At 36.4% G+C, this 27,508-nt stretch overlaps 2 protein-coding genes across 2 annotated transcripts in view; both read left to right on the top strand.

The window, feature by feature from the left end:
- The first annotated feature begins 938 nt into the window (after positions 1 to 938).
- plrg1 (pleiotropic regulator 1) lies at positions 939 to 8,749 on the top strand. Its single transcript, XM_088912989.1, has 15 exons — positions 939 to 1,063; positions 2,531 to 2,637; positions 3,640 to 3,779; positions 3,960 to 4,013; positions 4,139 to 4,232; positions 4,690 to 4,780; positions 5,012 to 5,113; positions 5,215 to 5,307; positions 5,499 to 5,648; positions 5,914 to 6,015; positions 6,258 to 6,360; positions 6,965 to 7,073; positions 7,574 to 7,713; positions 7,980 to 8,173; positions 8,562 to 8,749. Exons 1-15 carry the CDS (start codon positions 1,055 to 1,057, stop codon positions 8,619 to 8,621), a joined length of 1,548 nt encoding a protein of 515 aa, XP_088769115.1. The 5' UTR covers positions 939 to 1,054; the 3' UTR covers positions 8,622 to 8,749.
- A 3,261-nt stretch (positions 8,750 to 12,010) lies between these two features.
- The window catches only part of dchs2 (dachsous cadherin-related 2), a 47,767-nt gene continuing 32,269 nt past the window's right edge, over positions 12,011 to 27,508 (top strand). Inside the window, exons 1-3 of the mRNA XM_088924396.1 lie at positions 12,011 to 14,150; positions 24,938 to 25,129; positions 25,810 to 26,041. Coding sequence (XP_088780522.1) covers positions 12,393 to 14,150; positions 24,938 to 25,129; positions 25,810 to 26,041 — 2,182 coding nt within the window. The 5' untranslated portion in view covers positions 12,011 to 12,392. The remainder of the gene's footprint in view (positions 14,151 to 24,937; positions 25,130 to 25,809; positions 26,042 to 27,508) is intronic.

Genomic DNA, 27,508 nt, shown 5'->3' with positions numbered 1-27,508 from the left:
AAGCAAAGTCTATTTCTATAGTGAAAACTAAAAATAAAGAAAAAACACATTTTGGCTGTTGATAATTTTTTACACTCTTATTGCCACACCTAATAGCTCCACAGCCTTTTTTCATACTTAAATACATGTATTTATTAATATGTGAACTATGAACTGTATGATAAATGTGAAATCCCTACGCAATGTTTTATCAATTCTCAAATCGTTACTATTATGCTTTGTTAAAAAACAGTAGAAATATAGGTTTGCGTTCACTTCAGTTGGCTTATTTTTAGTTAATAGTTTTAATTCTCCATTGTCCAAAACCTTGGTCTCCAATACTGTCCTGGAGAGCCCCAATTGAAAACATTCCAGTACCTATAAGGTATTTTCTAAAGGCTTGGAAAAAATGTGTGAATAATTATTCAGGTGATTCGTTAAATTCTGTATTGTAGAGTCCACATGAAACAAAATTCCAAGTGTATTCTAGACCTCAACTAGGACCAGGGTTACTTCTACTGAATACATTACTTTCTTAATTGACCAATGTGTTCACAAGCCTTAGAAAAGTGTGACTTACAGTGATCTACAGAATTTAGGGGACTGGACCAGGGTCTAAGATGCTTCTGCTAGAGCGTTTGGTGGTTCAGGGTAATTGTAAGCAATCGTAATTTATTGTATTTTATAGCACTTATCATTGCCCATGTTTATAATGATGGATAATTTTTAATTTTTTTAATTTTAACTATATATTTGGATATATTTTTTAGAAGTTCTGTGGACATTTTTGCTCTTAAAAACTACTGTATAGCATACGGTACAGTATATAACATTCTCAACGAATATATTTTTGCCCTCCGCTGCAGTAGGAGTCGCTATAGTACTACTCAGTAGGAGTGCGTCTGTCTCCAAGTAGGCGAGTTTTGATTATCCCCGGAAGCGGAAATGAATGTAGAGTTTCCTTCCTTCTGTATTCATATTGTGTGCGCGCTGTTATTTGTTGGTGGTACGTTTTCGAATAGTAAAAAAAAAAGATTAAAAAAAGTAATCGAGTGAGAAGGATTTGTCTTCAACTATGGTGGAGGTAATTAATTGTTTATATTCTTTCTCGTTGTGTTCTATGTTTTGATTTTTCAAAAGGAAAATGTGTTTGAACTTTGAAATGAAATGTGTTGTATAGGCCAGTATAATGTATACGCTTCTTTTTTTGTTTTAAAAGGTACGAATTAAAGGTTATATAAATTATATGAGATTATAGATCAGTTGATTATAGATCAGTTGTAGAATCTTAAGTTATTAACATCTTCTGTAGTAGTTTAGATTTGATTATGGTTATGTTTTTTCCCCTCTGGTGTCTTACTATGGTGTTTTAGTTGTGTGCGATTGCTCGATAAATACGAAATAATTGGCTGAAGCGGATTCTGAAGGTCGTAAAACGGGTCTTAGTATGGATGTATGCGTCTAAATAGCGATACGTTTATTTAAAATTTTCAGTCAATTTTCATTGATGTACTTATTTTAAAAAAATGTAAATATAAATCAGTATGTCAGTCTACTTGGGTAGAGAGATGACTCTTAACAACATAAAAGGTTACATTTTCTAATTAGGCGTTTATTTATCCACGTATGTCATCCCGCGGTTTCTTGAAAGACTCCAAGGGTATCGGCTTCAGCAGCGGCGTTGAGTAGCTGGTTCTGTCTGCCCCTTGCCTCTTCTGCATTTTAAACGCTTGTTTTTAATTGTACTAATTTTGTTACCTCTTCTCCTTGTTATTTTTTTCTCTTATGGTAAAGCCCTTTGAGAAGTCCCTTTTAAAGGCACTCTCTAAATTAAAGTTTTTTATTATTATTGTTCCATACTCCCCCAACCCTCTTTGTAGAGAAGTGCCCCACTTTTTTTTTCCACTCACTTTCACCGAGTTTCCACCCGTGTCCTCTGGTGTTTCAATATTAATTTTGAAAAAATAATCTGGGTTGGTTTAGCAGTGACGTTTTCGGAAGAGGATTTTGAATGCTTGCATCTAGTATTTTATCAAATTAATTAGATGACAATTGGGGTGATACGTGATCCAGGCTTGACGTTTTGACCCACATGTGCACCACATTATAAAAACGTCATTCTCCCACCTCAGAAATATTGCCACACTATGTCCTATGGTGTTGCTAACTCTTGCTGATAAGCTGGTCATCACTTTAGTTTTCAAATTGGTTAACTCAGATTGATTACTGTCTTGCCCTACTCGCCAATGTCTAAATCCACATTGAAAAAATGACAATATGTTCAGAATTCAACAGTGTCTGTTGTATCCTCTCATTTTGTATTTTTTTTCTGTAAAGTGCTTTGTGAAGCCACAAAGTCACTATAAAATAAAGGCATTTAAAGGCATTATATTAAATAGTTTATTGCTATTAACTAGTTAGTGTGGTTAAAAAAATTCAATAGATTTTCAAGAACCTATATTCAGACTGTGGTGTTTATTAATATACTGAATTGTAGCTAAATTATTCCAGAAGTGTTTTACAATCATGCCTGCCCTATAATATCTTCTAGGAGGTACAGAAGCACTCTGTGCACACACTGGTGTTCAGATCTCTCAAGCGCACTCATGATATGTTCGTGGCTGATCATGCGAAGCCCATTGACATGGATGAAGAAAGGTGAGGTTTTAAAATTTATTAATAGATACTATTTGTAGTATTTCTACATCTTGAAAACTTATAAAAGCTGTCAAATCCAACTTTACAGTTTTCACTTTACACTACTTTCCAGTAGATTTCAGTGGTATTCTTGTTGTTTGTGGTGGCTGTGGATATCCTAAGACTTGTTGAGCTTTGTCAGCATTGTAATGCGAGGAAAAACTACAGTAAATCCTTCAAAGTGTGTGACCATCACACATCAGGACATCAGGACCACACCTGGGACTCCACTACACTAGTTTGATTTAACCAGCTCTTGGAATTGCTGTATTAATCCTAATACTAATAATTAGCAATGAAGTAATGATCTGGTGGTAGCACAGTTTGGTATTGGAGTGGAATGTAGAGCCTATAGGTTGTGTAGCCCTTCTCAAGATTCTAGGTATCTCATATCTTACATGAGGTGAGTTAAAAATAAGATTGTATCACTTGTGTGCTGTGCTCTCTTAAATTTGTAGTAGTAAAGTAAAATCAGAAACTGGGGGCAGAAAATAATTATGCTTTAGGTACTGGTATAGCTGTTTTCATATCTGGAATTTTGAAGTTGTCCTTGTTTGGAGATCTATAAGTAAGGAATAAGAATTATTATACATTATACTTAGAAAAATATACAAAAATACTAAGCATGTAACTTGAGACATAAAATGGTCTCATCCATAAAATGAATCCCCAGTCCAGTTCATGTAGGGCTGGTGTGCTTGCAGGGTTTCCATGTCTCTTTAATGCTCCAGCACCTGAATAAAAGGTGGGTACAACTGTTAAACATGTCCAGATAAGTCACAAATGATATGATAAAGGTTAAAACGAAAAACTTGTGAACAAGATTGGGGGCAGCTGTTTTTTTTACGTGAGTCCGCAACAGAATGCAACTTCTTAATGGTGTTTCCAAGCCCATCTGATTCATTTTGTTATAAAGCTTTGTACTGAGTTGCTCACATTTCACCTAATGCTATCTTATGTCAGCCACAAGGTCAAGATGGCAGTCAAGTTGCGTACGGAGTACAGTGCTGTGCTGCACATGCCAGTTTTCAAAGAGGGGAAAGACAAGGGCTCCCTCCAGATCTCTGACCCATATGGCCAGCAGAACTTCTCTGCAAACCCTGGTAAGTGTCTCAGGTTACAGGCATTTCTTCAAAGGTTTTTATTTTGTTTTTGTGGTGTCTTCTTGTTCTTGTTTTGTTTAGTTAAGCCAGTTATATTGCAGAAACATTGAGAGAACAATGACCGGATATAAATAATAAGAAAAAAAGAATCTGAGCACCTTTTCATTTGACTTTTTTCAGGGCATGATCCAGAGTATCTTATTACTGGAACTCATCCATACCCCTCTGGACCAGGTGTGAATTCTGCTCTTTTCTCCAAATTGTTTATCCTTCATTATGAATTTGATTTAATTGCTGCCACATGCTTTTTATTCTATTTTGCATATTAACAGCATTTCACTCCCTCTTCCCTTTTGCAGGTATAGCCCTGACTGCTGATACACAGGTACAGAAAATGCCTAGTGACACAGGTGTTCAGTCTTTGGCACTGGCACTACCACCATCACAAGCAAGGTATTGTAATCATCTCCTATAGAGTTATATCTGTTAACATGGCTCCGAATCATGAAAAGCAAACATAAAAGTTTGATCCCCCTTAAGCCTTCTCATTGTAACTGAGAAGTGATTATCAAATGTGGAAAGACATTTTAATTGTTCTTACACTGTTTCTGTGGCGACATGCTCAGTATGGTTTAGGTCTCCTTAACACTTTGGATATTTCTTAAATTAAAAAAAAAAGAAATCTGTATTTACAAGAGTAAGAGAAGTCATTTTGTTACCGTAATTAAAACAATCTTTGTATGAAATGCTGTGTTTTGTTTGACAAATTTAGGTTTTAAGTCTTTGTTCGTGTTTTCATAATTTATGATAAAGACCATATTGGGAGGTCAATTTAGAGGCAAGTAATTGGTTAGATTGTCTCATTTTTAATTTGTGTGCTAGAACTTGAGGAAATTGTTGTGCTTTGTAGGCAAGATGCTAACCGGACTGCAGCCAGCATAGGAGATATTCACAGACATGCTGGCAGTGCTGAGAGAACGCAGCCCCCTTCACATTCTATGGTAAGAATGTTTGTGAGTTTTCATTCTGAATGCAAACGTCCCTGCTTGGTACTTAGAAAAACAGCATGGTTGCATTGTACAATTTCTGCTTTATGAAGCTTAAAAGTAATACGTTCTGTTTTGCTTTTGGCTACACTAAATACTCATGAAATAGTCACCTTTTTTTCCATAGTTTATTAGTTTTTTTTGTTGTCAAGAAGTGTACCTTTTTATTTTTTCCTTACATTGTAGTCTCTAATGGAGGCTGGAGGGACAAAGAATTCTGCTTTAGCAACAAGGAAAGCACCAACCATGCCCAAACCTCAGTGGCACCCACCTTGGAAACTGTACAGGGTAGGGATATTTTTATTTGCATGTGAGCTACAGTAAATTGCTTTTAAGTTTTTGGTGCTGTTCATTGATATGTTAAAAAGCATATGTTTTGTCTTTCATAGGTAATCAGTGGTCACCTGGGATGGGTGAGATCCATAGCTGTGGAGCCTGGCAATCAGTGGTTTGTCACTGGCTCAGCTGACAGAACTATAAAAGTAAGCACTCCTTTTCTCTGTGTTTAAATGGTAGACGCTGCTGCTTGAATTTACTGATGAACTCAAAATTTAGGGTTGTGTATTAAATGCTTTTATTGTACTGTTTTACTATAAAATCTTTTTTTTACTTTGGGTCAGGTGCATGGAATTTTATATTTTTATAAAAACCCTTAAAACCTGTATTTCCACAGATCTGGGACCTGGCAAGTGGAAAACTGAAACTGTCACTCACAGGACATATAAGCACTGTCCGAGGTGTCGCAGTCAGTTCACGCAGCCCATACCTTTTCTCCTGTGGAGAGGACAAACAAGTTAAATGCTGGGATCTTGAATATAACAAGGTATTATTTTAACAGCAAATTTTAGTGCATCTTTTTCATTCTACACTTATAGTTCCTGATGCTTGAAATCTTCCCTTTTCCCATGACAGAACATCCTTAAATATAAAAACTCACATGCAGTCTCTTTCTTTAACAATAATTAGAAAAATGTGTAAATAAACACAATAATGGTTAAATTGCACAATTTACAAACCTTTTAGTCTTTACAGGTGGACCTGATGGTAATCTATCTTTGAAACTCTAAAGTTTCCATTTTCATTTTTAGGTCATCAGGCATTACCATGGGCATCTAAGTGCTGTGTATGATTTAGACCTGCATCCCACAATCGATGTTCTGGTGACTTGTAGCAGAGATTCCACAGCCAGGGTATGTATCAAATCTGCTGCATTTGAGTCTGTAATCGTGACAAAGAGAATGCTGAATTAAAAAAAATATATAGAATGCTGTTTCACACTTTGATCTTGAAATTTGAACTTTCTGTTATTTGATGGTGCTGGTCACCAAGATTGTACTGGATTGAGCATTGCACTGCTCGAATGCCGTTTTGTTTGAGAGCATGGAGGATCAGGCTATGTGTTAAGCTTTTGGATACTTTTTTTTCTTTGTAGGTGTGGGACATCAGAACAAAGGCTAATGTGCACACACTATCAGGGCACACCAACACAGTGGCCACAGTAAAATGCCAGTCAGCAGAACCACAGATTATTACAGGTAAGAGTGAATGGATTTTGAGTGTTGTTGAATGTTTTCAAGGTTTTGTAGTCCAATAAGCCTGTTTTTATGTCAGTTCCTGAAGTCTTTTGCCTGCTCTGCACCCATCAACCATTCCAGTTTTTTTTCTACTTCAGGGTTCAGAGATGCAGCTCTTCTTGGTATTGACCCTACATTTTTTCATTCTGTATTTCTCATTAAAAATAGTTCATATTTAGTAACAGAATTATAATGAACATGACCCGAGTCATGTTACTAGTCAGGTATGACTAGAAAACCTCACCTAAGTGGTAGTGACGTCTGTCTTTGCATCACTGGAGTAGGGTTGGTAATCAACCCAGGACTCTCCTGGTACCCAGGAAAATTGCAGTCCCTGGTACAGGTGCATTGTGACATCAGTTCAATATGGCTTTGCAGCAGTCTGCACTGAATCTCCTGTAACATCATACTTAATTTATTTTAAATTAAAAAGGTCTACCTTTTCCTTCACACAAAAATATGTGTGGGGTGTATATGTTAATTGGATATTCACCAGTTTTATTTTTTTGCTTCAATTTGTGGACCCATGCGTAATTGTCCTGTTTGATTTTCCTTCTTCTAACAGGCAGCCATGATACAACCATCAGATTATGGGATCTAGTTGCTGGAAAGACTAGAGTCACACTGACAAACCACAAGAAATCTGTCAGAGCCCTTGTCTTACATCCAAGACAGTAAGTAATTAGTAATAATTTAGTTGATACCTGTATCCACGATGACTTTTTGTCATCTTTTGGTTTTTGAATACTTTAGACAGGTCTCTGTCTAGTCTACTCTGTTCAAGACTAAAAAGATTAGCTCTTTTAACATCTCAGTATAGGACATTCCTTAAAGTAGAATGCTTCTGGTCGCTGGTGATAAGGAGTGAACACAAAAATATGAGGTCTAGTTTTTTTTTGTGATATAGAGTACCCAAATTTGAGGTATTGATTGCTTTGCTTATCTGGATTCTAAGCCTATAAGAACCATGCAGAACAAAATGTCCAATATTATTGAAGCACTGGAGCATTGTATTTAGCACTGGAAGTTGATCATGGATTTGTACTAGATAATGAGACTGACTATTATAAAAATTACTTATTTTTTATCACTATTATTGAATATTTGGGAACTATGGAAAGATTCAGTATAGTTAAGGGTGTTCTATACTATGACTGTTTCCTGTTCTACACAGGTATACGTTTGCTTCTGGCTCTCCTGACAACATTAAACAGTGGAAATTCCCAGATGGAAATTTTATCCAAAACCTTTCTGGTCATAATGCCATTATCAATACACTGGCTGTGAACTCTGATGGAGTGCTGGTATCAGGAGGTATGGAAATCTGTTAATTTTGATTGTGAGTCCAGCTCAATAAGCAATTAGCATGTTTGTTGTAACTCAGAAATGTTGTCTTTTTTCCTCACTATAAAATAAGCATTTAACACTGTAGTCTGTGGTCTACTTTGAAGCATTTCAAAATGAAATGTGATGATTGTATATACTTTTAATTGAAACCTCAGTTATTTTAAGTCGTAGAGAGTTAGTATGATCACATGCGTAGAGGTATTAGTCTGCCTCATACTTGCATTTTCTTGCAGCTGACAATGGTACGATCCACATGTGGGATTGGAGAACTGGCTACAACTTCCAAAGAATTCATGCAGCTGTTCAGCCAGGTTCCCTGGACAGCGAGTCGGGAATCTTTGCTTGCGTTTTTGATCACTCGGAGAGCAGACTGATCACGGCTGAGGCTGATAAAACAATTAAAGTTTACAGAGAGGATGACACTGCGGTAAGGATCTGTTTTTTTCCCCTATGCAGACTGAAGTCACTTATGTGTTTATGTGATCTTCTGCAGTACACTTAATTAGAAAGCATGATGAACTTTACCTAATACTCTAGCAGTGGGTTTGGGGTTTAGTCATAACATCCTTGTAATGAGGTTTAAGGTGTTTTAGTCATAAAATTTAAAATAAATCTAAAAAGGGATATCAGAGAATCCAAAGGCATATAAGACATGAAATGACAAGGATGTACATTGCAAAGAGACTTTTTTCAGCATCTGTGTTTTTTAGCTGTAATTCTGTGTTATACTAGAATTGAGCCAAGTAGTAATACAGAATTAAAGAAAACTCAATTATAAATTAAAATGATTTTGACTTTCTCTTTTCAATTTTCAGACTGAAGAGTCTCACCCTGTCAACTGGAAACCAGAAATTATCAAGCGGAAGAGATTTTAAAGCAATCAGTGTTTTATTTCAGATTAATGGTTTTACTATTTTTTTTTTCATTTAAAACTAGTCATCACTTTAACTGATCCTGTTGTACATCTGTTCAAATTAAATATTTCTATACTTTTACCATCACATACCTTTTGGTTTTCATCTTTTGAAATGTTTTAATAATTTTGTTATTAATATACATTAAAGCACTCTTAAACACATTTAGTCTTCAGTTTATGACCTTATAATTTTACATCTTCAACATCAAGGATTTTTGGCAGACAAATTCTTGAATTTAACACAAAGTCAGCAATCTCCTTGGAGTTTTTGAAAGAAGGCACACAAGCTACACAATATTCTCATGTCCATACTTAGTGCTTCTCTTCATTAATATTCAAGATTTACTGTCAGATGTGTTCAGTTTTTTTGAAGAGGCCCCAAATGAGGATAGATCAGAATATTTTCCATTGTTTTATAGTCCTCTTTATATTAGTTCTTGCCTTTCCATTTTAAGAGTGGTTATGATAAAGGTGCACTATATATAGTGCCTTAAAAACGTATTCAGCCACCAACACATTTTTCACCATTTGTTGATTCTGAATTTGAAATATTATTAAAGTAGGCTTTTTAGGCACTAATCCACGAAGTATTGAGTACCAGGTCAAAACAAATGTTCCAAAACCTTTCCACAATTTACTTAAAATTAAAAACAATTAAAAAAAAATGTTCATACCTCTTGCCATTGTAAGCTCAAATTTACACAGGTGCATTACATGACCTCAAAAGTCATGAAATTTGGTGATTGACTTCACCCGTGTAAGAAATTAGTGTATCAACTGTTGTCAATTCTTTTGTAAATATAAATACCCCTCTCTCGGTGAGGTCCAACAGCATGGTATAGACTTTCCAAAAAGAGACTCAAAATGAAGACGAAAGAACTTTCCAAACAAGTTAAAGATATGATTATGAAGAGACGCAAAGACAAGGCCACAGCCAAGGTGTTGAACCTCCCATGCAGTCTATTATATAGAATTGGAAGAAAGTACCATCATGCTACTTAGATAAAAGTATATACTCTTCACTATTGCTAAATAAAACACGTATTGTAAAATTGAGAAAGATTGTTGAGGTTTTACGTGAAGTAAAGCCCTTTACCTGAAGATCTGCCAGCTGTCTGCCTAGCTGAGCTAGTTTTTCCCAAGTTCCTTGAGCTCTGGTAAGCTGGAGTCATGAAAGGCCATATTATAGCAGCCTCCCCCACACCGGCTGCTGTTCTGACTGACCAGGGCTTCTCAAGAGTCCCTAAGCTTAATTTCTACTTGTGTCCCACTTATGGCATTTCTGATCTTAAAACAGTTGCCTAATTATACTTGATCAGTGCACGTTTTCTCTGTATGTAGTAACAGATTACGCAAGAAGTAGGTATCCTTAATAGCAGTACGTAAAATCCAGTTCCCTTAGTCTGTCTAAATACAGTGCGACATTCTCTTATGATCAGGAAATCATCTTGTTACACTTTTTTTGTTATGTGATTATAGCTGTAATAGCTTTTTAGAAGGATAGGGACCAAAACCGAAAGCTAACACCTGTAGCTTGGAGTTACAAGTGTAAACGATACTTCAGTCCTGCTCCTGGAAAGCCAGGCCCTATTCAGTTTAATGTCAGATGAACTTTGACATAATTTGTTCAATCAATTAAGAAAAATCATTCATTTAGGAGAAATTAATATGCTTTCCGAATTTCTGTGCATTGTCCTGTTTAAACGATCAAAATTGCAGGACTATGATTATTCTGGACCAGATATGGGCACCCTCATCTTGTAACCGATAACTGCTTCTGTAGAAGGGCTTAAATATGATTTTTTAGCCGTAATTAAGAACAATACCTGTAGAGGGCGGTGGTAGCCTAGATGTTCATCAGGAAAAGTTTTGGATTGATGCATGATCCACAACTGCTACGAATTGGAAATAAGATTTGAAGGTAACGCCAGGACCGGCTTGATCACAATTTGAGCAGACGCTACCATTATCAGCTTCCACCCCAAACGTATTTTTACTGTTTAGAACAATTAAATACATTAATTATATAGTTAGAAAACTTTAATTAACCACCTTTGAAGAATACATAATAACTTACAAACAAGAATAAGTAGCACACATTTTACAAAGACGACGCATCTTTCACATTGCAAGAAATATCTTGAAACGTGAATGTTTTAATTTTTAGTAGATCATCTCAAGTAGTCTACTTGGGAAAATTGGACTTGTCTACCGTTCGCTAGTTACTGTACATGCATCTGACAGACTCAAAACTAAATGAAATACAGATGTACTGTATTATTACAGTGACTTTATTTGGAGTACTGTACGTTTGTTTCCTGATCGCTTTTCCTGCACGATAAGGAACGTTCTTCTGGAGCACGATGTGCCTTTACCAGTTGCAACTACATGATTTTAATTTTAAATAATTACAGGATTAGTCTGCATCTCAAGTAAAATAACACATATTTCATAATATGTTAGATGCAATGAAAGATTAATAAAATGAATCAACACAACATGTTACTACGTTCTGTAATTTACTACTTGCTGTAACGAACAGCATTGTAGCAGCAGTTGAAAACACCCCGATAGTGTCATTTTACAGCGAAGATGAGTCATCTAATACATCGACAATGAAATAAACGATTACGCTTACATTCACACTAAGCAATATTTATTACTAATTATACTAAAAAATAGTCTAGATTAGAACAGCAGCAACAGAGCCACTGGAAGGGGATGCTTGTCTCACATTTGAATGTGCCGACTAAAAAATATGTTGTGTTGCACATTGAGGGGGCCCCCTGGTGGCCTCGGACCGAGTTCGCCTAACTGGACCTGGTTTACATTATACACGCGTTTGATCCACCATATTTGAAAACAACCAACAGAATGTTACTCAGCAACAGTAATTGCAGCGGGTATAATATGATATTTTATGGTTGCTGTTCCAACTTTTCTATTACAACGAACTTCACATTTACAGTAATTGTGATCAACAAATACGTTCAATTTTATTCTTGAAAGAGCCTCAGGATTAACGCAATTTCAAATAAAAATAGTAACTGCCTTGTACTGAAGACGGCATGTACAAGAAGTTTCTCTTCCTCGGAAAATGTATAAGTTCAACAATGAATTTATACGACAATATGGATTCACGAATGATCTACTTATTTACGTGTTCGGTTACAAGCATCCTGACATGGGTAAAAATCTGTATATAAAATATAAACAATAATTATGAAATATTGTGTAACACATCTGAGAAGTTCATACACAGATTAGTCATTTTGCCAACTTGCTATACGAGATAAAGCTGATGGCTTTATTACGCGTAATAAATAAGACACGTGATAGCAGGGACAAGCTCTTGTCAGTGGGGAGCTTGTGCTGAGCTGTGGATTGTTCCGTTTCACAGGACGAACTGGTGTCAGTGTTTCAATAACAACATCATCTGCGATTGCTGCCAGTTTACAATATTTTCGGAGGGGATAATTGAGGAAACTCTGCCAGCACAAAACTAATTACTGTAAATGCAAACCTTAAAATCCATTTTTTGACAAAATGAGCTCTGGAACTTTGTTGTGCGTGTTGCATCACGAACTTTGACAAACTTTACCTGACTACAATGATGTATGGGATCTGTCCAGACTGCCTCTGCTCCGGGAAATGACTGCCTTTTCTGTAAGTAGTTTCTGTGAGAAAGTACATTTTTAAATTAAAATAATGAGGATCCACGCCCTGTAAAATGGACACTTGGAGAATACATAGCGCTTGGACCGCGATTTCAGTGTTTCTAAAACTGTTTGCAGTTGCTTGGCTGTGCAGACATTCCTCTGCCCAGGTGTACAATCTGAGTTTATCTGTTGAGGAAGGGCTTCCCGCAGGCACTATTGTTGGGGACATAAGAGCTGGACTACCAGAAGGAACACCAAATAGTGGATTTTTTATATCTGAGAGCAGAGAATCTTTTGTGTTTAAAGACCTGGACATTAACGGAGACACTGGTATAATTTCTACAGCTGTAGTTCTGGATAGGGAGAGCAGGGCTAAGTATGAGTTTGTGGCAGCAGCATTAACTGGGGAAATTGTAAAGGTGAGGATTGTGGTCACTGATGTGAATGACCATTCTCCTGTCTTCCCAAGGAAAAATGTGCACTTAAACATTTCTGAACAGACACCTACTGGCACCAGATTCCAGCTGGAAGCAGCTTTAGACCAGGATGAAGGAGAATTTGGAATCCATGGATACAGAATCATTGAAGGGGATTCTGCAAAACTGTTTAAGGTGGAGTACAGAAAAGGAGCAAGCAATTTATACAGCGCAGACCTCATTCTTGTGGGACAAATGGACAGAGAAACCACTGATTTTTACTGTCTAAGCATAGAGGCATTTGATGGGGGCAGTCCACCAAAGACCGGGCTTTTTCAGGTGAACATCCATGTCTTAGATGAAAACGATAACCCTCCTGTGTTCAATCAGAGTAAATACCAGGCGCTTATCTGGGAAAATGCACCGACACTAACGTCGGTGTGCCAGGTTTCCGCAACGGACAGAGATCTTGGACGCAATGGGAGGGTCATCTATGAGATTAATCGACGGCAGAGTGACCCAAATGAGCTTTTTATTATTGATAACAGCACTGGAGTAATCAGCCTGAATAAACCGTTGGACTATGAAACCCAGTCATTCCATGAGTTAATAATCAGAGCCCGAGATGATGGCATTCAGCCAGAGTACAGCAGCACATTTGTCATAGTCAAGGTGCTGGACATTAATGACAATAGCCCTTTCATTAACATTATGTTCCTCAGTGAGTTGGGGGAGGCTGAGGTTTCTGAGGGGGCTGCTGTAGGAGAATATGTGGCTAGGATATCAGTGTCTGATCCTGACCTTGGAGAAAGTCAACTGCTTCAAGTGTCTCTGGAAGGTGGTGATGGAAAATTCACTTTAAAGTCATCTGATAACTTCCTCTACTTTCTTTGTATTGATGGAGCCTTGGACAGGGAGAAGGCATATTTATATGAGCTGAAGATTGTTGCCTCTGACTTTGGCAAACCACCACTGTGGAGTGAGAAGATCTTTTTGATTAAAGTGACAGATATAAATGATAACCCTCCAGTTTTTGATGTCAGTCACTATACAGTAAACATCTCAGAAGATGCGTTTTGGGGCTCTGGCCTTCTCCAGGTGCATGCTAAAGACTTGGATGAAGGAATAAATGCAGTTGTCCATTATTCAGTCTTAAATCTTCACCCCACTTACCTAGTCAACATAGACTCCAGTTCTGGTTTGATCACTACGGCATCACTTCTAGACCATGAGAAAGATGCCACTATTAATTTTTTAGTCATGGCCATTGATGGGGGAACCCCATCTTTGTCTTCAACAGTTGCTGTCACTGTCCAAATAGAAGACATCAATGACAATGTGCCAATGTTTGAGTCCCAGCTTTATAATGTGTCTGTCCCAGAACACTCACCAGTTGGGAGCTGCTTTCTTCAGGTAAGCGAATATGGCAGAGAGGGATGAAAGATGGAGTGAGATTAGGAAGCTAACACTTAAGCCTTAGCGGTTGAATATGAACACATTCACAAGACAATAATAGTTAAAAAATTAGTATATATATTTAAAATATTGCCATTCTTTTTATTGTGTTTTTATATATTGGATAAGCTAAACACACTGTATTGTTGCTTAGGAACATGTATGTCTGTGTGACCAGCAGTTTAATAAGAAGGGGAGTAACAGATTTATGGGTATAGAACAATTACAATGTAACATCCAGATAAATTCATAACAAACAAGCATTGCATTACTCTTTTTATTTGTTCATGCTTACTCTAAAGGTTTTATCCGACAGATTGGTCCCACTCAAGAGTATAGCTTCATACTCATTAACATTAGCTACAGTATGTAACCCGTTAAATTTGGTCACTGTAGTAATGGTGCCTTTATGTAGTCTACATTTAGGTTTTACATCGATTTATACATTTTAAAATAGATTTTATGCATTTTAAGTGTCATTTCCCCCCATCCTCTAATTTGTTTCCTGCAGTTGTCATGGATTTAGACTAGGGTAGAAATACTGCACACAGACATGGTTAAACATTTCACCATATCAATTTTGTTTCTTATGTCAAAGTGAAAATATAGCCATGTGTGTTTGTTGGTTTATGAGAGACAGTAGTTTACTCATTAACAAAGAAAAGACCGGTGTGTGAGGATAATCATTGTCGATAGAGAACTAACCATTTGGCTATTATCGCATGACAATCACAGTTAATGTGGTAAGCTGCAGGGATGTGCCCTCTCTTGCTGTTACACAAAAACATCACAGATGCAGTTGTTGAAGTCACAAATTTGTGCTCATTCCATTTCATAACAAAGCACAACAAGTTTGTGCTCATAACAAAGCTCCCACTGTCAGTGGGCTCTGTGCTGTGGATAATGAGCTGTTTTGCTCCGATCCATGTTTATGTAATATGGCAAAGCACAGCCTTGGTACCACATTCATTTTTCAAAGACCACTGTTCTCATGCCTGGTACTGGTGGAAGAGACGCACAAAGGAGCTATTATTAATAAGAATAGATGCTGTCTGCTGAGTAGCTAGTGGTGGTCACATTAATACCTCAGTTAATACCTCAGTGGTACAGTTATACCTCCAAAGTTGTAAAAAAAAAATTTTAATTGCAGTGTTCCTGGTTAGAATTTTACGTTTTGTACCGATGAGCTCATAGTATGATACACCCAAGAAATTGAAGTTGTTGTTATTTTCTTGGGTTTAGCACATTTGTCCATTGGGAATCTGTTGTTAATGTTCTGTTACAAGAAACCTTATAGAAATGTGCATATCTTATGTGTCTTTTTAACTCCTTAAGTCACAACCAATACTACACTAACCATTCAGTTTCTGTGAGATTTTAATGAGCAACATCTCTAAAGTTATACTAAATTATTACTGTAGCTGGTTGGAGCTGAACTGAATTTTTAAAAAAGGGGTCAAATATATTTCATTAAAATGTATCATTTCATTCCCATGTTTTTTTCCAGTACTGATGCTTAAACAACTTTAAAGTTACAGTTGATCACTGAAACTGTAAGCCACTAAGTGCAATGTAATTCAGAGAAGGGTAAAGTTATTAACAAACTAGTTATAAAATGAAGAAAGTAATGATAGTAACCATTTATATAAGTCAATAGTCACGTCAGTCACAACAGTATCTACCTAGTTATACTACAGCAAATATACAGTGTTATTCAAATATACTTATAACCATTTTTTAGGATTTCTGTGTCTACGGGCTTTATCACCTGAAACAGTGAGCACCAAGTCACTGTAAAAACAATGTTAATTGGCACAGCCTTTGGCATTTTAAGAGGCATAAGCATTAATTCAACAATGATCTGCATAGAGAAACAAGCCAATCAGAAGTATTTCAATTGAATGTTTCATCATGAGTAGTCATTCATAGCTAGACGTCTGATAGACCTTGAACTATTTTACTACACCCCCATTTCCCCCATATCATATTGTCTGAACATTACAGCATTTTTTATAGGCTGTAGACATGTGTAGCTTCAAAGACTGCCGTTGCACAAAGATTATCATGGTTATTTGATAAGAAAGGCTAATAAGTGAGTTGTTACACTGCTGCCAGTTGTTGTGCACTGCCGCAGTCAGAATGACTTGCTGAGATCTAACTGCAGGACTTGGGATTCAGGAGGCTTCAAGAAGGGTGAGATAAGAAGAGTGGCAGATGCAGACACAGACAGGGAAGTAGGCTGACTGGGATGCCTGGAGAATTAATGCTGATGGGGAAGCCTTTAGTGAGGCTGACAGGAAAAAGTAAATTACTTTTTCAAGACATACAGTACAACATAATTTACAGGTTTATCTACAGGTTTACAAGAAGTATGTCCCTAACCACAAGAATGTCTTATTTTTTTTACTCTAACCACCTGTCATATCTGTTAGTGGACCCATGGAAAAGCAAACCAGGTGATTACAGTCATTAGCACTTTATCACCACACACCTTAGCTGCACAGTGATAAATCTGATTATAGAGCAGATGTTCTGTGACTTACACAAGTACTAAACAAAACTAGTACAGTAGTGGACAGGAAAAGGGATAGGTATTGGAACAATAGCTGCTGTTAAAGAAGGGGGAATCCATAAAGTATGTGAAGAGATCAAAATCACAAATATCCTTTATAATTGGATTTGTTATTACATGTTGTTTTTAGAGGTGCTGCAGTAAAGTGAGATATTGTCTAAAATCTTTAAGGGCTTTACAGTAGGATTTTTTGTTTAGGTGAACAAAAGTCTAGGCTTTGGTTTCTTTAGTCACCCAGGTCACCTTTGATGTGATATTAATACTGAATTCACCTGGGATGTACCTTGGATATAACCTCCTAATCACATTATGATCGTCACATTTTTGTAGAGCATGGAATAAGCCACCCAGCCACAAAGAAATAAAATATCAGGAGAGGGTTTTTTGGAGGAGGTGTAATGCGAGTCTATTTAAAAATGGAGGGGAAGGCAAAAGGTGTTAAGTTAAGGGGAAATAAAGGGAAGGAGATGGGGGGCAGCAGTGAAGGTGGAAGCTGGTTTATGACCCTGAAAGAGGGGGGAACAGTAGTAGAGGTAGGAGATGGAAATGAGTGAGTAGGCTGAAGGGGAGAGTGGTAGATGAGGGAACAAGTGAAACATTGAACCTCTGCACGAAGATTACAGAGAAAAGAAAGGAGGCAAAATTTTTGGATGAGATGGTTTGAGGGTTGAGTAGGAAGGAAAAGACAGAGAAAGGATTTCAAGGGTTTTGGGTAGAAAACTGGATGAATGATTGAAAAAAATGAATGCTAAGCAGTGAGTGCTTTTGGGTGAAGCAAAGAAAAAGCAATGGAGAACCAAGGCAGAGGGAAATTTAGATGTCCTCCATTTATTTTCAGCTCATGCAGCTTGGTTCTCACTGAACAGGGAACAGAGGAGACTCCGAAATGCGAAAGGTTGGTAAGGGCAGAGTGAAGTAGAAGGAGCCAAAGGATGAGCTACTGTAAGAGCGGAGAACAGAGTGGAATTAGGAACTAGTAAATGGGAGGTGGGAGAGCACAGTGAAACAAAAGTAATGTAATATTGTTAATAGTTCAGGTGGGTAGCTGCGTCAGCATGCGTAGGCTGCAAAGGAACAAGTAATAGGTTTATTTCATGCTGAAAAAAAGAAGAAAGAGAACACAACGTTTCGGCCGTGGAGCTTTCTTCACCTGAAGAAGGCTCCACTCTCTAACCTATTACTTGTTCCTAATAATGTTAATGTTGCTTTATTAGCCATACAGTATACTGTACAATTTCTTGCATTAGGAATTCATCTTTTCACATACCCCAGCTTGCTCTCCATGAGACACAGACACACAGACAGGGAGAGAAACTTGGGGTCAGAGTACAGGGTCAACTATTGTACAGCACCCCTGGAGCAGTTGGGGTTATGGGCCTTGCTCAGGGGCCCAACAGAGTAGGACTCCTCTGCCAGCTGCAGGATTTGAACCAGCAACCTTCCAGTCACAGGCACAGATCCTTAACCACAGAGCCACCACTCTGCCCTCCTAGGTATAGGAGGAGACAGAGAGAGGATGTTACTGGAAGGTAACAACAGAAGTAAGTGGAGGAGGAAACATGAGAGAGGGAAGGATATGAAACAGGGATTGGAATAGTCTAGAGGTATCGCAAAGAGTGTAGTGGTTGGGTAGTATCCAGAGAAAATAAGATCTAGATGATGACCTGCTTTGTGTAGGGGAAGATGGAGAGATTTTGAAAACGTTTCGAAGTGGAAGTAGTTTTGTCAATGCAGTGTGTCAAAGGCTTCGACGGGAGGGCAGGCTGGAGGAGCAAGTCTGTCCCTTTCTAATTAGGCCTATGCAGGACAGGAATTGTTTCTGTGTAGAAAACTCTAAAGAAAAGACATTTCCAAACTGGGTGGGTCTAAAATGAAAAATCTTAAATAGTTTTTCAAAGAAGCGTGTCTATTTGAATTTCAAGAGCCAAATTGAAACTGAAGGTTTCCGTTTTCTTTTTTTTATAGTTACATCATAAGTAATTAAGCATGTTAATGGTCTATTAGATCATGCTCTAAAGTGTCATAATTCATCCATACTTCATGATGGGGCATTGCAGCAGGTCTGTGGCTAAGGATTTGTGCCTGTGGCAGGAAGGTTGCCGGTTTGTATCCTGTGGACGGCGGAGGAATCCTGCTTTGTTGGGACCCTGAGCAAGGCCCTTAACCCCAACTGCTCCAGGGATGCCGTATAAATGGCTGACATTGCGCTCTGACCCCAAGCTTCTCTCCCTGTCTTGCAAAAAGACAAATTCCTAATACAAGAAATTGTATATGGCCAATAAAGTGATCTTATCTTATGAATAGAAATAGTCTCACCTCCAATATGTACTTTTTAAATCACTATCAGTATCATTCATAGTTTTAAATGTTATTACATATGTACTTATATTATATACAGATGTCGATAAAACAACAGTTGTCGTTGAACAGTAAAGCTCTTTGTAATCTCATTGAATGACGGACTGCCTGGTCTATGATCAGCCTAATCGCTAAGCTCACAACGGGCAACTGAAAATGTGTTTAGCCCGTTTATCCAAATCAATGTCAAGGTGAGTCACACCTTAATAAAGGCTGTCTATTGTGAGGTTTAAAAATGAAATGTCTAACACTTCCAAAAATAAAATTAAAGTGCTTGTGGAATTTTACCGAACACCAAGATTCTTTCTCCTCTTGGCTCTAAACAGATTGTACGTTATAACATATTTTAATTTAGAAACTTTTCCTAGAAATATAACTGCTCCATAATAATTCATTTAAAAATTCTAAATTCCACAGAAATATTTCAGTTTTGGAGTGAAATAAATAAATTGAATACTGCATTAAAATCTTTTTAACTCTTGAGAAATTGGTGACTGATGTTTTAACTTTCTGTTAGTTTATAGTCTACAGTGCCTACACTGTATACAGTAAATTGCCATAAGGCATAGTTCTTTTGTGAACTAAAGCTAGATTTGATTAATATCCTAATAACAGAATTTAAATTATGCACATTTTATTTCATACTTCAGGGAGAGCAACACGTTCACTTGGTCATGCCTAATAAAGCTTATAGCGGAAAAAAAAGAAGTAGGATACGGCTTACTCAGAGAAGAACTGATCCAAGAAACATGTTTCTGTAAAATCCCAAAATGGCAGTTTAAAGAGCCTTCTGAGAGAAATCCAACAAGAATGTAAATGCATTGTTTAGATTTTACTAGAGAGAGTGTAAGGGCTTTGCAGAATGGGGACCCTACATTGGCTATATTCTTTGTAGGAGCATCTCTGTAACTCTCTTAACCATACAAGTTTCCAACAGGCCACAATGAGACGATATCTATTGCTGTGGAGCTACAGTACATAGTGGAATAGGAGACAACAGGACCTTGGTAGACTGTGGTACAGAGGCAGATTGAATATGCTATCTGGTGGGCAGGTGGTAGATACAATATGTCAGGTGTGGAGTAATGTTTTCTAGGGATCTAACATAGACTGTAAAGCACTTTGTGTTGGTTTCCTTGAAGTAACCATATTATCCTAGCTCTGTCCAAACACCTGACTGCATAATTCTAACATAGAATTAAAGTTGTTTAAATACATTAAAGTCGTTAAATACAGTACATTTATCTAATCTAACATAGTTGAGCAGTCACTCTTGTGTATGTGGATTAACCCAAATTATAAATACCCAAGATTACTTCACAATTTCATGATTTGTAGAAATTCTTCATGTTATTATTTTAGTTTTTCCATCTTTGTAGGGTGTCCTATGATTTGTATATTGAATATTTTTTTTTTCTGTCTGGATATATAGTATTCTTGTTATCTGAAGTAGTTCTCAGGAACTATACAGATGCAATATTGAATCTGAATTTTTTCAGATGTACAGTACAATGACCTTAAAGATACAATTTCCTAAAATATAGATACTGTATATACTGTACTTATGAAATATAATTTGAATAAAACTATTAATTCTCCATACTTATTTCATTATGGCCTTTATTTTGCCTTTATTGATCTGTTCGTGTATTTTTATTTTAATAAGGATATTAATTAGGTAGCCAGAAACTGTTCTCTGTTGTATGAATGCAATCAGATGCATGAAATGAGTGTTTGAGGTGATGCAACCATCACTTATGGGCTATTGTAGATTTATTATACCATCTTTTTTAATTAATGTAATCAAGTAAAGACTATTATTTGAATTTAAAGTTTTGCATTTGATGAAAAAAAGTGTTTTCTTTTCAATCGTGAACAACCCTTAATGATTAAGGGATCACATAACTGACCTTCAATTTTAAATGTTAACACAATTTGTGTCGCTTAAGCTTCCAGAAAACTTAACTCAATCTATTAGTTGGGTTTTTTTTTCAGTTCTTCTTTTGATCCAATGAGACCTTTTGTTTTCTCTTTCTTCTTTTCTGTACTTTGGGAAATTTATCACTGTATATTAAAATAGGCAGTTACATTTTTGCATTTTACATGTAGAGATTACAATTTATCTCAATGCACTCCATCTGTATGTTGATGAGTAGTTTAATATTTGCATGAAAAAAACAAGATGAACAAATCATAGACTGAGCACAGATTTGTTTGATCAGGACACTAGTGGCTTCGTTTTATTCCTAACTCAATTAAAAGAGTTTATTTAAGCGGAAAAAAAATATTTAAGTAAAAGATAGTCCGTCAGAAATAAAATTCAGAAGGTGGTGAATTTCTGAGGACCTGGATTTGGAGAGGAATGTAATTCACAGTAATAATTGTAATAATTGTGAACAGTCAAACAGTACATGACTACTTACAATTTTCCAAATTATAAATGTTCTCAACGTACAAAAAGTTAATAAACATGAAAAAAAAAATCTGTCTCAGCACAGAAGTAGCCCACTTTGGTGTTGTAATAAATCACTAGGAAGTTATTGTGATGCTGTTTACTTAGTTGAGATGTGACTTGGTACAATTATTTTCTAACCTGATTAAGATCAATAATGTAGAAACTTTGGGGTTCAATGTTCAAGGTGTTTGACCAGCATTTTATTGCTGTGATTAAGCTTTTACAGTGAAAGGCTTTATTTATTTCACTTTAACCAACTGGCTGTAAACGTTAATTATATCTTGCAGGCTGTGCAGGGCTTTTGGTGGCTGTGCTTTGAATTGAGGGCTTTGTGCCTTGAATTTACTATTTTGACGTAATTAATTAAAGGGGGGTTTGTTTTCTACTGAGTTTTCCACATACATTTTTGTTTACTGCATATTCTTCTCTTTGAGTACTCCATATAATGTGATATTATTTACACTTAGTAATTTACCAAACCAAATAATACTAACCAAGCTTTCAACCAAAATAATAATAAAATCAACATGAAACTATTGTGGATCCCATTGGTGAAACAGTTACACTGAAGTGTATATAGTACATTGAAGTGTGTGACACGGAACCTTTAACCTTTACCTTTCAATTCATTTTCCTATTTTCAAACCTTGAATCTCTTTGGAGCTCTTATTCAAGTGGCTGAAAACCTTCTACATCAGAACAGCACTTTGAATGCAGTATGGGTTATTAAACCAGTGACAAGAAACAACAAATAGGTTGATTGAACTTCACTTCCCTCTCATGTTATCTGTGTTTGCATTCATATAGTCTTTCTCAATTTTGAAATGGAAAGGAGCCTGTGAACTGAAGTCCACCTTCAGAGCAAGCACTTTACACACAACTGCTTATGTGAATTTGCTTGCAGTGATCTGTGAGCTGTGAACTGAAGAGCTAAAAACTGGTTGAGGAATTAATCTGCTCAAAGTTTTTTTACCTACTGGTTTGTGGTTGCTCAGAAAATGTTGGAGTTTCAATGCTTCTCACAGTAAAGTGAACGAGAATTACATTGGCAGTGTGCTGGAAGAACATATTGTTTTCTTAATTGGTGGCAGAGGAGCCCCCTTCATTATAGTGTGGTACAACAGCTATCAAATGTGGATGCTACTGTTTCTGCTTTGCCCTACGTCATGTGCCAGACCCATGTGTCAGCAAAACCGAGATTTACTTGAAGCTATTAAAAAAGGTCAATATTTCATTAGTGTAAGAGACTTAGAGTATGCTTTGTCTGGGGTATTTAGTTGCACTTTCTATCAAGTAATTCAGGCGTGTTGTGTGTGACAGATTACACTAAACCCTCAATTAATTAAACCACATTTTATATCCTTTGAAAACCTTTGGTGTCTGGAACAACGACAATGACAATGACAAGAGAATCTCCATCTAGCCAGGGTTTGCATCACAGAGACCTATTGCTAATCTCTGAAAAAGGTGAAACAACTGGGTCTGTAGATCCTTTCTGACAGCTTTTTAAACACCTTGTGCGCTTTATATCACTGCATGTGTCTTCAGGTCCTTAACTGCTAATATTTTAACAGGATAAGGATTATCCTTGGGATAGATGCAGATGGACACACCGGTATTCTAAGCATGGAAACATATGGTATTACTTGTTTTATAGTTCATACGAGATATCCAGGCCTCACAACTTGCTGTGCTGGCCCTTTCTTTTATTTTTAGATGGGTCATTCCTATTGTCCCAATTGAGTTACGCAGCTGTAAAAACCAACCTTCATTAAAATTATCATAACCATCTTGCCTGTTCTTGCACATTTAAGGTCCATGCTTGTGCACTGAAATAACACTTAAATACAATATAAATATTGTATTGCAATAAAGTCAGTAGTATAAACGTTGGGTATTTTCTCTGTATTTTTAATTATTCAAAATAACAGCCTACCTTGACTGTAGCTGTACAATGAAAAAATATTTTAAAGTCATCTTACATGTCTTTCTTCAATATCCAATCATATGTATGCCAAAAAACAATTAAAATGCAATTCTGTGCAAAAATTCTGTGATAGTCAGTGATTAAGAATGTTGTCATCAAATACAACAATATTCTTGTTCCATAGTTGGGTTTGTATCAACTGATCTTTAAGGTCAGTCCAGTACTTGAACATTATGTATCCAAAAGAATGCCTGTGTAACCCTGGTTGTGTGTGAGGGAAAGTATTGTCTTGTAAGAAGGCAAGCTGTTTATTTATGCCATGCATCACTGACAGTAAAAGGAGAAACAGATACATTTGTGCAGTGAGTCTATACTGTATACCACCAAGTAGTGATCAGAGGTCACTAGTAATTACACCCCAAAATGTCACTCCTGCTGCCTTGGACTTATGTTGTTCCACAATACAGTCCAGTGCAGCAAATTACACTTCCTGACATAGATAGACAAATAAGAAGCCTTCAGCAGAGCTGATATTAACTCTTGATGAGTCAGAGTACATGATCGTTTCCCATGATCTATTACTGAGATAACATCAATTTAAAGCTCAGCATTGCCATTCACCTGGATGCTGATGAGTAAGGATTTGAACATTCTAAGGCCTACAACACCGCAAACCACAGGCTTCAGATGTTTCTAATCTATTCTGTCCCTAACTGGGTAGTCCTCATAACAGCACCTGTTGTACTGTAGCTCAGGGGGATTGAAGACTAATTGTGTGCTCCTGTTTTGCTGTGCAGGCATATGTTTTACCAATATAAGATGATCACTTACGCTGACAGTCATCCTCGAGTGGTCTAACTGATAAGAAAATGGTTGCTGACTGGGCATCAAAATGACATACTGTACACTCAACTGCTTTAATATACCAACATTTCCCATCCCTAGTGCCTGATTCCTTTCTGCAATAGTCATTATGTCTGGTGTTCTTATAGGGCTGTGGTCGAAGCATATTACTTTTCTAACACACAAAGTACCTAAAATACAACCACAAAAAAAAAGTAAGGAGCATTCACTAGTAAAGAGTACCTTGAAGTTAATAATGAAACATAAAAAACAAAGAGCTATTCTGTTCAGTCTCTGGTGCCTCACCATATATCTTTTTTGGATGCATGAATCTTTCTCTCAGACATTAAATAGAACATATTTTAAAGAGATAGTATGTATTAAGTTGTATGTACAGTAACTTATGCTTAAACTCAAATTTTTGTATTTAAATCCTCGGAAATGGTTTTCCCCACAAAATAATTGTTGTTAGCTGTTTTTGTATTTACAAAATAATTATAACAGCTAAATTGGACTGGATTTATGCTTAACATGAAATATTGCCAGGTTGTGCTCATTTTTCTCGATTTTCTCCTCTCAATATTTTGCAGGTTACTGCAAGAGATCCAGACGATGGCAAATTTGGCACAGTGCGATACTCTCTTTACGATGGTTTTAATAACTATGAAAAACCTCAAGCCTTCCAAATATACCCTGACAGTGGACAGATTTGTGTGTCTCAGGATATTGACAGAGATGAGGGGCCAGCATACTATGATCTTCTGGTTAAAGCTGAAGATGGGGTAAGGATCTTTACACAAAGGCTTTTCTGTATGAAAGGGATGCTGGAGTATTGCACAGGCTACTGAATTATTTTGTTGAAGCTCATACTCTGGCTTCTTTCAAGAAATGTCTGGATGTGATCCTCGGATCAATTAGCTACTTGCTACAAAATATGCTAGATGGACTGAAAGGCTTATTCTCATTTTTAACCTTTTTATGTAGTTGTGTTCTTAATCTCTTTGCACCACAGATATTTTCACTACATGACATTAAATTATTGAGTTAAAGTTTTTTTGAGTTTTTTGACACAGAGTTAATTTCAGTCATATATGGTATTAATTGATTAAGGCATGACTTATCATGAATGTGCTATAATAGTTGATATACAGTACAGTTAAAATTAATTTATGTCACAGAAAAAACAGTTTCATATTTTACATTTTTGAAAGAATGGGCAACTCCAGCCTTCAAGGACCATATGGCTCCGAAGGGATTTATTCCTCCTGTAATTTTTATGGCTTATTTGAAAAAGCAACTCAGATAAGAAGTCATACTGTATCACATGTCTTCCAGTCTAAATCAGTTGCTAATTGAAAACAATCTGAAAAATATGGCCCAACCCTCAGGGACAGGAGCTGCCCATCCCTCATTTAAGGGGAAAGCTTAAAGGAAGACTGATTTCTGCCTTCTTTTCTGTCAGGGAAACCTGAGCTCACAGACATACGTTCATATAGAGGTGGAAGACGTCAACGACCACCGGCCGATCTTCAACCCAGTGAAATACGTTACAAGCATTAGCAGTCACACACAGCCTGGCACTGAAATCCTTAATGTGATTGCTGCTGACAGAGATTCTGGCCTGTTTGGACAAGTCTCTTACGAGCTCGTACCAGGGGATTTGTCTTCCCTTTTCACTGTCGACACATCAGCAGGTAAACAGGCTTCCCCTTTCACTGGGAGAGCATTATCCTTTAATTAAATGCATAGATATTTTATTTAAATGATCTACATAAGATTTTACTCTATTAGATTGCTTCTCTGCAGAGCAGACCTTCTTGTATCTATATAACATATACTGAAATGATTAAAATAAAGCTGTTCAGTAGTTTGAAATGTATACAGAAAACACACGTTTTTACTGCCTCTAAAAAGTAAAATCTTTTTGTATAATATTGTTTGGAGACTTAAAGTTGTCATTTGCTGCTTCTGCCAAATTTAAAAATAAAATGAGCCATCATGATCTCTAGCACGTGCATCAACAAACATGATTAATTTTCAGAGTATGTATTGTGTTCATTTAAAAACTCTATTTAATTGTACTGTACCTCTTGGGTGGTTACTTATCCCTTTTTTCTTCGGTTATATGCAGAATATTGTGCATAACTTTGGAATTTGTCCAGCTTAGTACCTGTTATGTAATAATTTAACTCTCCCATCACCTCATAAGTATTATAAAAGAACAAAGTTTTTAAATTGGAATTGTTTTCAAAAACAAATTTTTTAAAATACAATATATTCTTCACCAGGAGGCTTTTGTTTGAGCCTCTTGTTTCAATTGTTGAACAGTTCTTACTGTTTTATTGACACAGGAGCAGATGTTGGTGTAAAATGTGGGTCACAGTATGTTCATGCAATTTCATGTCAACTTCTAGCTGTTCTGTCACAGTCTGCTTTTTTGATTTCTCAGTTTATATTTACAGATTTTGTTTGAAACATTTCTAAGGCCATGGAACATAAAATTGCATTGTAATTTGTAAAAAAAACTTTTCTAATTAATCGAATCTTTATAGTGATCATAATTCACAACATCACTCTTCAATGTCATATAATGGATTAACAGATACTTCCTTAAATCCCCATTAGAATCCAAGTCCTTAATGGTATTAGTGTTATATATTAACTGATTTAATGACAAACACTAATACTGAATTTAAGGATCAGAGTAAAACAAGCTTTAAAAAGCAGTATCACAGTCACTACATTTTCTAATTTATATGACAACATCAAGAAGGACATGATGTTGGCTGTTCTAGAGAATGAGAAATATCACATTCAGTTTTAATATGCCATTAACTTCTCAAAATAATATTATGCAAACAAATTTCAAATACCACGTATACAACACAAAATAAGTAGTAGGTTTAAGAAAACTGTTAAAAAACAAGACTCCTAGAGAAAGAGTTATAGTCCCTCAAAGGTCCTATTAGGAGTAATGTTGACGTCCAATAAGTTAAAAAAATAATTTAAATGTTTATTTTAACCTGTTTCATACTACTCTATTGTGAATTGCATAATTGTAATACTTTGAACCTGGTTTCAGTGTGTAGTGGTAACTGTAATAATTAGGTTGCTTAATAGAACACTCAAGTTGAAACACAAATCATGACATTAGGCCTTCC

Source organism: Atractosteus spatula, chromosome 1 (assembly GCF_055471065.1).
Source record: "Atractosteus spatula isolate fAtrSpa1 chromosome 1, fAtrSpa1.hap1, whole genome shotgun sequence".
Lineage (NCBI taxonomy): Eukaryota > Metazoa > Chordata > Actinopteri > Semionotiformes > Lepisosteidae > Atractosteus > Atractosteus spatula.
This window is presented reverse-complemented; position numbering and strand designations above follow the sequence as displayed.